The sequence below is a fragment of the Diabrotica virgifera genome, chromosome 2 (genome assembly GCF_917563875.1).
Source record: "Diabrotica virgifera virgifera chromosome 2, PGI_DIABVI_V3a".
In the NCBI taxonomy this organism is placed as follows: Eukaryota; Metazoa; Arthropoda; class Insecta; order Coleoptera; family Chrysomelidae; genus Diabrotica; species Diabrotica virgifera.
In genome coordinates, this window is record NC_065444.1 from 178676618 (window position 1) to 178689187 (window position 12570).

Genomic DNA, 12570 nt, shown 5'->3' on the forward strand with positions numbered 1-12570 from the left:
GTGTCTTCCATATATCCGTTCTTCGGATTCTGTCAAACGCCTTTTGCAGGTCGATGAAGCATATATGTATCTCTCTATTCTTATTGATTACCTTCTCACTTACTTGTCTTATTGTGAATATTAGGTCTTGCGTGCTTCTGTCATTCTTAAACCCACACTGTGCATCTTCCATAGTTGTTTTTATTTGGGTTTTTCTTCATGTCACTATTATTCTTGCGAATACCTTACCAGGTATAATTGATACGGTGATACCTCGGTAATTATTACAGTTTATCTCTTGTCTCCCTTTTTGTGCATTGGTAATATGTACAATGTCTTTCTTCCAGCCCTTTGGTATTTCTGCTCTATATATGATATCATTGATTAGTTCTTTCAAACTGTCCATTCCATCTATTTCTATGAATTTTATCATTTTCGGGGTGATATGATCCTTTCCTGGTGGTTTGCCTAATTTTACTCTTTCTATTGCTTTCTTTAAGTTCTCTCTTATGGAATTATGGATTGCACTTGTTGTTCTTAATCCTTGTATCTCCACTGTATTGTCCATGTCAGCATGTGTTAGCTCTTTGATATAAAATACAAAGAGTTTTGATCTAAGTAAAAGGATAAATTCACCGATATTTTAAAATTATTTATATACAAAAGAGTTCTTATTGTTTCAACAATTAATAAACAATAACGGCTAAATCTGTGAGTAGAACTACACTAACATATTTACAAACTGTCAGAAAAGGTTATAGAAAAATAGAAGCCTGTTTGATTTTTTTTCGAAACAATGCAAATTTTTGATCTAAGTTGACTTCCCTAATAATAAACTTTACTGTTTTAGTTTCCATCGACAGTCGTAATGCCGGACCCCAGAAAAAATTTCAAGCTGACCATCCTTTCCTGTTTTATATCAAAGATAATGATCTTGGGCAAATAATTTTTGCAGGAAGATTTACGAATAAAGAAATACATTAACTTTACTTGAATATGTATATAATTTGGTCCCTATACAAAATCTAAAAATATACAAAAACACGTAAAATTTATTTATGAGGGGGACGTTTTATAGACCAGTTTTCAACTAAATTACACTAACCCTCTAGCGGGGGCGGACACAACCCCCAAAATCTTTAATGGAAAGGGGGGTTGAGTGATACCTCATTTTAAAGGTCGTTTGATTACCTTTTCAAAAATACCATATACATTATATTTCTTTTCAGTAATTTTAATTTTTTTATAATTAATTTTAATAACTAAATATCGAGTTCAAAACTCCAGAATTTTTTTTGGAGTATTGAACTCCAAATTGAATTATTTTGGGGTGTTAAAGTATTTAGAGTACTTTTTTGAAGTATTTTTGGAAAAATCAAGTAAAACCGTAAAGATATTAAGTATAGAGTTCAGAACTCCAAAATTTTTTAGAGTATTGAGTCCAAGATTTTTCCAAAAGTACCGAAAAGAAATATAAGGTATGTGGTATTTTTGAAAAGGTAATCTAATGACCTTCAAAATGAGGCATCACTCAACCCCCCTTTCCATTAAAGATTTTGGGGGTTGTGTCCGGCCCCGCTATAGGGTTGATGTAATTTAGTTGAAAACTGGTCTACAAAATGGGACATCTTGGATTTTAAAGCACCCTATGTAACGCACAGCCGGCACAGCTGAATGTGGCTGGATTTTTATGTTTGTGCATCACAGTGTTGCCATGCTGTTTTCTATATATTTCTTTCATAATTTCAATCAATGTTAAATGCACCTACAAGAATAATTGGTGAAATAACGTTTCACCCTGTATACAAATATGAAATGTTCGTTACACAAACCAATGCTATATCTTAGTAGTGACCTAACCGGTCCCTTCAAATGCCGCCAAAACGAAAGGTTTACCGCGCTTTTTCCAGTTCCAAACAGTTCAGTTCGCAACTAGCTCTCGAGTAAAAAGGTTCGCTATTAGTCCTCAGAAAGAACCGTCGCCTATCGCAATTTTCTTGCCGCCAAAACTCCCGCAAAAGCAATGTTGCCAGTGTTACTCGTAGCCTAGAACATTCTTGTACGCAGCAAACCTTATCGTTGTAAGTAGTTATACAGTGAAGTGAAGTGACAGTCCAACGTCAGTGTTATCCGTACGTCAGTATCATACGTTAGTTATACGGACATTAACATCTTAGCTTTTTATTCACCATTCTTCACTCAATAAAGTTTGTTACGTGTAAACCGCTTTTCTTTCCAGCCCATGGCTGGTGGTCCTTCAGTCTATGCTTAACTACGCCCTTTCGCAACCATTTTTTTGGTCCATGTCGAGACGGATTGTAACCCAGCTCGCATAAAAACTTTTTCAAAAAACTTTAATCGCAAATAAGTTTCCTTAAAACCTGGACATTAGTGTACACAACGGCAACATTGCACCACCGGGCCAGAAATTCACTTCGGAAAATGCAACAATTTATCAACAAAGTTGAAAACCCAACCGCATAGATACATGAAAAACAAGTTTTTGTGAACCTGAAGTGTGGCTGAACCAGACACAGAGGAGTAAGGGGAGAGATTTAGCTGATGCCCTGTCCTAGCTAAGACCGGTATTTATTCTAACAAAGTGCAAAAGAACCTTTTTTATAGTTGTTTGTTCAAGAAACGATAAAAATATATTTCTGTCTTTGACAAGATTTTTCGGTTTTCGCATTATAGGATTTAAATTCAATATTTGTTCTTTGAATCACTTTGTTTTAACGCTAATATATTTTGTATCCTTGATCAAGAGTTTTCGCATCATTCGCATTGTACGATTTAAATTCAATAATATTTGTATTCGCATTGCTTTGTTTTACCGCTAATGATTATATTTTTTATAGTTGAATCACGCTCGCGCTGATATATATGTATCTTTGATAAAGTTTTCGCAACCGTTTCATTATACATGTTAAATTTAATATTTTTTCTTTGCATCGCTTTGTTTTAACGCTAATGGCTATATTTTTTATAGTTGAACCACGCAAAAATATATTTGGATCTTTGATAAAGTTTCCGCAACCTTTTCATTATACATGTTAAATTTAATATTTGTTTTTTACATCGCTTTGTTTCAACGCTAATAATTATAGTTTTTATAATTGAATCACGCAAATTAATATTTTGGTAAAGGATTTTGTTTTGAGTCGTATTGTAAATTAGTTACGTAGTTTGGAATAATGGCTAATAATAATAATACTACAGTGATGTTAAAAAGTCAGCGCAGCACTTGTAAAGCGCAACTCACACGTATAGAAAAGTTTATAGAGGGTGATTCTGACAACCTTCATTTAATTAGAGTTAAATTTGATAACTTGGCTGAAAACTATAACAAATATAAGCAAATCCAAAGCGATATTGAAATGTTAAAAGAACCAGATTCAGTGGCGTCCGATAGTGAGGAAAATGAGGTCGTGGCTGATAGATTTGAAATTGCCTTGGCTCAGTTACAAGAATTAATCGAAAAGTTGTCAAAACCAAACAAAGTAATCGATAGTGTGTCAAATGTCAAATTACCGGATATCCAAATAAAACCATTTTCAGGAAAACCGGAAGAATTTTTACCCTTTTTCGATCTCTTTTCATCCCTTGTTTTGAATAACCCCAAATTAAAATCACAAAGTCAGAAATTCTACTATTTGAAAAGTTTGCTCAAAGGTCAACCGCTTAGTTTAATAGAGTCTTTACCAGTTACAAACCAGAATTTAGAAGTCGCTATATCCACCCTTAGAAACAATTATGAAGATAAGAATAAGTTATTGAACTCTCTCTATCAGACGCTACTGGATCAAAAGCCGATCAACAAATGTAATGCTAGCGAGATACGGAGTTTCTACGTTACGAGTAAAAAAACGCTGGATTTAGTAAAAAATCTTAAACTATCTGATCACGATACCCTTGACACGCTTCTTGTATTTTTGTTAGAGAAAAAATTGGACTTTCAAAGTCGGCGAGCTTTTGAAAGTGAACGAGATTTGACCACGCTCCCCTCGGTAGACTTATTTTTCGAATTTTTAAGAAAACGCTATACGATATTAGAAAATTTAAATATGTTTGACGGTAATTCAAAGCACGATAATAACTTTACAAAAAATTCAGATAAGTCTTCCCCTAAGATAAACCTTCACGCAAACGTGTCTGATCCAAATACGAGGAACATCAGTTCCACCGGCAAATATTGCAATTATTGCAATGAACGGTCGCATTCCACTTACGTGTGCACGAAATTCTTGAAGTTATCTCCGCAAGAGAGACATCGATTTGTAAAATCGAAATCGCTTTGCTTCAATTGTCTTTCTAGTATGCATATCTTGTCGAGTTGTAAGAGTTTGTCTAGGTGTCACCACTGTGGTAGGGACCATCATTCACTTATTCATTTAGAAACTAATTCTCAACGCGTCGGGGATCAGCAGAGGGGTCAAAATGTAGCACAAAATAATCAACATTCGAGACATAATGGGAACAGAAATAATGTTTCTAATAGGGACTCCAATCCATCTTTGACGCAAAATAGTACGTTTCTTACGCAAAATTCGCCCGCAAATTTATCGGTATCCGACGCAAATAACGCTAGCAGTCAAGCTTGTGCCTCTACAAGTACTACTAACTTATCCGCCCTTAGTAAAAATAATTGTCAAATCCCTTTACCTACTGCCCAAGCAAAAGTATATTCCAGAACTGGTAAACCCTTCTCTGTCAAATTACTTTTAGATTCGGGAAGTCAGCAAAGTTTTGTATCGAAAGACTTAGCAAATCGATTACAGTACCCAACTAGAGTGCAAAAATTATCCATTTCCGGTCTAGGTAACAATGGCCTTGTTCAATCCAATGAAATTTTAGACATTGTGTTACACTCCAAACTTAATCCTTATCAACAGTTTGATGTTGCCTGCTCAGTAATAGATCGAATTACTGAGCGATTACCGCAAATCGCTTTAAATCCTCATGGTTTAAAAATACCCGATCATATAATACACGAGTTGGCCGATCCTCGTTTCTGGAAACCCAGCAATATTGACATTTTAATAGGTGCTGATCTCTATTTTAGCCTGTTAAAAGGCGACCTTATTTCACTGGGCCATAATCAACGCACGCTTCTAGAAACCGCGTTTGGCTATGTAGTTGCAGGACCGGTTCCTAATTTGAGTCATAAAAAGATCAGTTCTATTGCCCCAAACACGCATTCTTTTTTGTCGGTTCAGGACGCAAATAATCTAGCTGTAGGTTCCGAAGGTGGAGAAAAAGATATCTGTGCAAATTTGGAAAAATTCTGGGAATTGGAGGAAATTCCCTCGAGATGTTCTCGTTCTAAGGAAGAAGAAATGGCCGAAACGCTCTTTGCATCTACCACGGAAATTTTAGAGTCTGGTCGGTATCAAGTTGAGATGCCTCTGATTTGTTCAGGGACAAAAGAATTGGGTGATTCATTCACCATCGCAAAAAGACGCTTTCTCACGCTAGAGAAAAAATTTGCCAATAACCCTAGTTTTTTCACAGAGTACAAAAAGGTCATAGAAGAATATTTATCCCTCGAACACGCAAAAGTTATACCGCTTACACTTACTAATCATTTAAATCAACATAAATATTTTATCCCTCATAGAGCTGTTATTAAAGAGAGAGCTTCGTCCACCAAATTTCGGGTAGTAGTTGATTTCTCCGCAAAGTCCAGCTCAGGATTCTCTCTTAACGATTTAACTCTCAAAGGGTTTCAAGTGCAAGACAACCTTTTTGATATATTATGTCGATTTCGGACTTATAAATTTGTGTTGACCGCTGACATCAATAAGATGTATCGCATGATAGAAATGTCTCCGCATCATCGATATTTACAAAATATTCTGTGGAGGGACTCACCCTCAGAAGACTTCAAGTGTATTGAACTATCTCGCGTTAGTTTTGGTCAGAATTGCTCTCCATTTCTAGCTACTAGAGTAATTAAAGACATAGCCCTTAGTAACTCACACGCACCACTCGCATCGCAAGCTTTATTAAAGCAAACATATATGGATGATATCCTAGGAGGTACCGATAAGTTCAATGAACTTAAACAGCTTTATTCACAATTAAATACTGTTTTAAATAAACATGGGTTTTATCTTCACAAGTGGTGCTCGAACGTACCATCATTTTTGCAAGAAATTTCACAATCAGCTACAGTAGAGTTTGATTTAAGTTTAGAGGAAGCTCCATACAAAATTTTAGGATTGAAATGGAATTCCACAGTAGACACGATAAAAATATCCGCGAATACTTCGATTGATCTGGAACCAGTCACAAAGCGACGAGTCCTTAGTTGTGTTAGTTCCTGTTATGATCCGCTCGGGATAGTAAATCCTTTAATTGTTAACGGTAAACTATTAATGCAAGAACTTTGGAAACTAAAGGTGAGTTGGGATGAACCAATCACCGATCCAGTGATATTTAAAAAATGGAAAACGTTTTTAACTATCCTCTCTAAAGTAAATAATATTGAAATACCTCGTTTTATTTTTGTAGATCGAAAAATCACAAAAATTGATATGCACGGTTTTTGTGATGCAAGCCTAACCGCTTTTGGGGCTTGCATCTATATTGTCGCCCAATATAGTGACAACTCGTTGTCTAGTAATTTAATTACCGCTAAGTCTCGCGTTGCTCCGCTCAAAAATAAACTTACTATTCCAAAGTTGGAATTATGTGCAATGGAACTCCTTTCCAAACTAGTTCATCAAATGTTATCTATTTTAAACGAACGCTTTATAATCGATACGATAAATTATTGGTCCGACTCACAGATTGCACTTAGCTGGATAAAAAATCCCGCAAACAGTTACATGACATTTGTAGCCAATCGCGTATCTTCAATTCAAAGCCTAAGTACGATTTCTATGTGCAGACATATTCGATCTCATTTGAATCCTGCTGATATGCTAACTCGCGGTAACTTCGAAGAGAAGATGCTTGGTTTTTGGCTACACGGCCCTGATTTCCTGCGCACGCCTAATGTTGATTTTGATAACTTTAATACGTTTTCCCCTGTTGAGAATTTGCCCGAAACCAAAAAGATTTCTCTTGTAATCTCAGATAAGGTGGAGAACTTGTGGACAACAATGTTCGCACGGTTTTCGAAATTTTCCAAGCTACAATATGCAGTAGCATATGTTTTTCGATTTATTTCCAATTTAAGGGATAAACAAATAAGAAAGTTAGGTCCTTTAACTGTCGATGAACTCTCGCATGCTCATATGTTTATTATACGTCAAGTTCAGTCAGAGCACTTTTCTAAAGAAATGTTACTTCTGTCTAGTAGTCAACTTATAGATAACAAACAATTGCTTTCGCTTAACCCCTTTATCGACCAAACTGGTATCTTAAGAGTGGGAGGTAGACTTCAGAATGCACAGATTGATGATAATCAAAAGTTTCCTATTTTGTTGCCCGCTAATAATCATGTAGTTTTTCTCTTAATAAACAGAGAACATTGCCGGCTGGGACATACAGGTCCCCAAAATGTTCTTGGAAATTTAAGACTACGATACTGGCCTCTAAGTGGCCTAAAACAAGTCAAACGAATTATAAAGCGATGTATAACTTGCTACCGCTTTAACGCCCAGACCGCATCTCAAATTATGGCTCCGCTTCCTCCAGATAGGGTACAGAATGCTCGTGTTTTTAGTAAAACCGGTGTAGACTTCGCTGGACCCGTGTATATTCGTGCTTCACGCTTACGCAAAGCTCCAAATATAAAATGTTATATTGCCATATTTGTCTGTATGGCAACTAAAGCTATACATATCGAGTTGGTCAGTGATTTGTCCACAAATTCATTTTTAGCAGCTCTAAAGCGCTTTCTTTCACGACGAGGAAATCCGCAAATAATTTTTAGTGATAACGGAACCAATTTCGTTGGCGCTAATAATCAGCTTCGTGACTTGTATGACTTTTTTAAGTCTCAAGCAAATTTCGATAACATTCGCTCCTATTTAACCCAAAATGAAATAAGTTGGAAGTTTATTCCTCCCCGCTCTCCCCACTGGGGTGGTCTGTGGGAATCTGCAGTTAAGAGTGCGAAATATCATTTAGTTCGCTTAGTTGGTAACTCGCGATTCACATTCGAAGAGATGTACACTATATTAACTCATATAGAAGCTGTATTGAATTCGCGTCCCCTTTATCCGCTGTCAAACGATCCGAATGATCTGCAGCCGCTAACTCCGGGACATTTTCTAATAGGTAGTGCCTTGACGGCATACCCTGATTCCGATTTAACATGTACAAATACCAATCGACTATCCGCTTGGCAACAATGCCAGCAACTTCAACAATCCTTTTGGAAGCGATGGTCAGTCGATTATCTAAATAATTTGCAAAATCGCCCTAAGTGGCTACGCCCCTTGCCTAATGTTCAAGTTAACGATCTCGTCTTAGTGAAAAGCGAAGACTCGATCCCATTGCGATGGCCTCTTGGACGAGTGATTGCCACTATACCCGGTAAAGACGGTAAAGTTAGAGTTTTAAGATTAAAAACGGCCGATGGAGAGTACACACGCTCCATCACCAAGGTCATCGTTCTACCTATGGACGATAAGCCTAGTTGTTAGTATTCGTTCGCCGCCGCCCCCCAGAATGGTGAAATAACGTTTCACCCTGTATACAAATATGAAATGTTCGTTACACAAACCAATGCTATATCTTAGTAGTGACCTAACCGGTCCCTTCAAATGCCGCCAAAACGAAAGGTTTATCGCGCTTTTTCCAGTTCCAAACAGTTCAGTTCGCAACTAGCTCTCGAGTAAAAAGGTTCGCTATTAGTCCTCAGAAAGAACCGTCGCCTATCGCAATTTTCTTGCCGCCAAAACTCCCGCAAAAGCAATGTTGCCAGTGTTACTCGTAGCCTAGAACATTCTTGTACGCAGCAAACCTTATCGTTGTAAGTAGTTATACAGTGAAGTGAAGTGACAGTCCAACGTCAGTGTTATCCGTACGTCAGTATCATACGTTAGTTATACGGACATTACCATCTTAGCTTTTTATTCACCATTCTTCACTCAATAAAGTTTGTTACGTGTAAACCGCTTTTCTTTCCAGCCCATGGCTGGTGGTCCTTCAGTCTATGCTTAACTACGCCCTTTCGCAACCAATAATAGAATAATAACATTTACTTCTCCGTCATTGTACTAGGTATAACGACAAATGAGGTGTCAAATTAAAGCTTATAATCCAAGGATAGTACTAAAGGTAAAAAATTAGACCTAGGTTGTCTGTCCGTCTGTCTGTCTGACCGCGAATATAACTCCTCCGTCACTATACCAGGTAGAATGACAAATGAGGTGTCAAATGAAAGCTTATAATCCAAGGCTGGTACTGAAGGTGAGAAATTTGACATAGGTTGTCTGTCCGCCTCTCCGTCCGACCGCGAATATAACTCTTGCGTCACTATACCAGGTAGAATGACAAATGAGGTGTCAAATGAAAGCTTATATTACAAGGATGGTACTAAAGGTGAGAAATTTGACATAGGCTGTCTGTCCGCCTGTCCGTCCAACCACGAATATAACTTATCCGTCACTATAGCAGGTAGAATGACAAATGAGGTGTCAAATGAAAGCTTATAATAGTGAGAAATTTGACATAGGCTGTCTGTCCGTCTGTCCGTCCGACTGCGAGTATAACTCATCCGTCACTGTACCAGGTAGAATGACAAATGAGGTGTCAACTGAAAGTTTATAATCCAAGGATAGTAGTAAAGGTGAGAAATTAGACCTAGATTGTCTGTCCGTCTGTCTGTCTGTCCGCGAATATAACTCCTCCGCCACTATACCAGGTCGGACGGACAGGCGGACAGACAGCTTATGTCAAACTTCTCATCTTTAGTACCATCCTTGGATTATAAGCTTTCATTTGACACCTCATTTGTCATTCTACCTGGTACAGTGACGAAGGAATCATATACGCGGTCGGACAGACAGACGAACAGACAGCCTAGGTTAAATTTCTCACCTTTAGTACCATCCTTGGATAAGCTTTTATTTGACACCTCATTTGTCATTCTACCTGGTATAATGACGTAGGAGTTGAGTTTGCAAACAGACAGACAAGACGGACGGACGGACAGACGGACGTGGACAATTCAATGTTTTCACATTTCTTCAAAATTGGTGAAAACAACAACATAATAAACTTTACTTAATTGGTGTTTCAAAACTACTTACTTTTAACACATTAGGTACAAATATTACAAGGTTTCTAGCAAGTTAAACGTCACAATGATTTAAAATAATGAAGTAAAAACCTATATATACATAACATATTAGAACATATCTAAAATACACAAAAATGATACATTTCACACACAAATATAATATCACAAAAAATTGTAACATGATAGTATGAAAAAATAGAGGATACGGCAACGGTGTTACATGTAATGGTCGGACCGGGCCGGATACAATGCCAATATCTACACAGACATATTAGGGTGCTTTAGTATCCAAGATGTCCACAAAATGTCCCCCTCACAAATAAATTTGACGTGTTTTTGCATATTCTTAGATTTTATATAGGGACCAAATTATAGGGGGTGGCAACTTTTTAAATTGACACACTGTATGTATACGTATAAATATGTATGAATATAATATGGTAAATAATAAATATTGTCAGAATAAGCTCCTGAAACTGATGTCTATTGTTATCTCTAATTGAATCGTTTATTTCAGAAACCCGTCAAGTGCAGTTTTTCATATTTTTGGTAAATGAAGAAAAACTGTGTATTTCTCACAAAACTAAAAATTTGTGAAATTTTAAGAAAAATACTTAACATCTTCCTAAATCAAATCCATAGTTCATTATGTGTTAATAATTTCCAATTAAATAAAAAAAAAATAATTTTTTTCACTTGACTGGTTTCTGCAATAAAACTGGTAAAAAACCTTTTTGGGCAATTTTTTCCAGTTTTAGAATAGGAAATAAAATAAATAACAATTTTATAAACTTATTTTATTATTATAATAAAGAAATAGTAATATAAATGGCATTGGTTATACAGTAACACATCTGTGGTAAATAGTAAACATAGCTCAAGAAAAAGATAGGCTTTATCAAGATGTTACCTGTCAATATTACACTCTGCTTCTATTGTTAACTTTTTGATTTCATTATTTCTGTTTAATATTACAGTAGTGTCCCGCTAATCTGAAGTTCGGTAATCCGAAAATCCACTTAATCCCAAACAGAATTTGGCAATGGATTTAGGGTAGGGACTTTTTGTCTCGAAAAATGGTGTTTGATCATACCGTCTCAGATGAATGTGTTCTTCTATTAAAGGGTTCATCACTTCCTTCTTATTATCATAGGGTCTTATTATCATAGGGTAATGATAGGCATATGATTTATGATATTTTTCATTAAAAGGGTGTTTTAAGAAAATCTCTTTAATCCGAAAAATTCAGCAATTCGAAATGGGTTCGGTCCCAATTATTTCGGATTACCGGGACTCCACTGTAAGAGGAACTTTTCCAAACGGATATGCTACGTCTGTTGGAAATTCTAAATATCTTTTCACTTAATTTTGGGAATCTCTAAGCAATGTATGGAAATCCTTCTCCTGGTTTGGATATTGCTATACTCAATTTTCTTATTAATCTTACTTTTGTATAATGGTGGTAAAAATGCTTTGGAATGATCAGCAAGCGGTAGATATTTCACATATTTCAGATATTTCATTGCAGGCTCTCAAGTTTTTCTTCAAGACCCATCCTTTACAGACCACTGCTGTTCTTTGATCATACTGTCTCACTAACATAGGAATCAACAATTCTTATTAAAACCAGGTTGCATTCCGGTAAATATTAAAACAGCATCAAAGCAGATTAAAAATAAAATAAAGTAATGCACGTTGAATTAAGATTGTTCAATACATTTTTTATAAATTTTCGAACAAAGATACTTAGTTACTTACATTACCACACTCACGGACCCGTCTTCATCTTCACATATTCAGGTCCCTTTATAAGTGTCTGCATATGCAGTTGTCTCCGTGAATGTGATTATTAGCATTTAAATAATATGAAGGTTCTGAATCTGTAAGTAAGTATAAAACTATTGTACCGTTCATAAAGGAAATGGGAAAACCTACAATGATTCAATACATTATACAACTTATTTATAGTCATAATATAGCATATAGTCCGTTCTTTAACGGTAAAATATTGCAAAACCTCTAAATTTTAAAGAACCGCTTGGATTGCCATGAAATTTGGCATACACATAGCTAACAAGTCAAAGAAAAAAAGTGATATTGTGCCGATATGTGCTTTGGCCCTGGGGGTGGTTTTCACCTCCTCTTGGGGGTGGAAAAATATTCGTCCAAAGAAAGTCAGGAAATGGATAAACTGGCTAATTTTAAGTAACTTTTGCTCTATAGAGTTTTTTCGCCAAGTCAATACTTTTCGAGTTATTTGGCAGTGAATATGTTCATTTTTTCAACAAAATAACCACGCTTTTAGACGGTTTTTCGCAAATAACTCAAATAGTAAGTATTTTGCAGAAAAAACATTCTTAGCAAAAATATAGCCTGTAAAAAAATTAAAAAAA

The 12570-nt window shown here is 36.1% G+C and overlaps 2 protein-coding genes across 2 annotated transcripts in view; both read left to right on the plus strand.

Moving 5' to 3' along the window:
- LOC114329176 (ovalbumin-related protein X-like) overlaps positions 1-11006 on the plus strand; it is a 66115-nt gene extending 55109 nt beyond the window's left edge. Inside the window, exons 4-5 of the mRNA XM_050642946.1 lie at positions 830-1759; positions 9123-11006. Of these exons, the coding sequence (XP_050498903.1) occupies positions 830-963 (134 nt within the window). The 3' untranslated portion in view covers positions 964-1759; positions 9123-11006. The remainder of the gene's footprint in view (positions 1-829; positions 1760-9122) is intronic.
- Positions 3174-9096, plus strand: LOC126880867 (uncharacterized). Its single transcript, XM_050644938.1, has 2 exons — positions 3174-5213; positions 9064-9096. Exons 1-2 carry the CDS (start codon positions 3174-3176, stop codon positions 9094-9096), a joined length of 2073 nt encoding a protein of 690 aa, XP_050500895.1.
- Positions 11007-12570: the final 1564 nt, after the last annotated feature.

Excerpts from the sequence above, each read along its gene's own strand:
- LOC126880867 (XM_050644938.1), top strand. The coding sequence starts at position 3,174 with ATGGCTAATAATAATAATACTACAGTGATGTTAAAAAGTCAGCGCAGC. Across the intron at positions 5,214-9,063 it reads AGGACGCAAATAATCTAGCT|CCCATGGCTGGTGGTCCTTC; the intron begins GTAGGTTCCGAA and ends TTTTCTTTCCAG.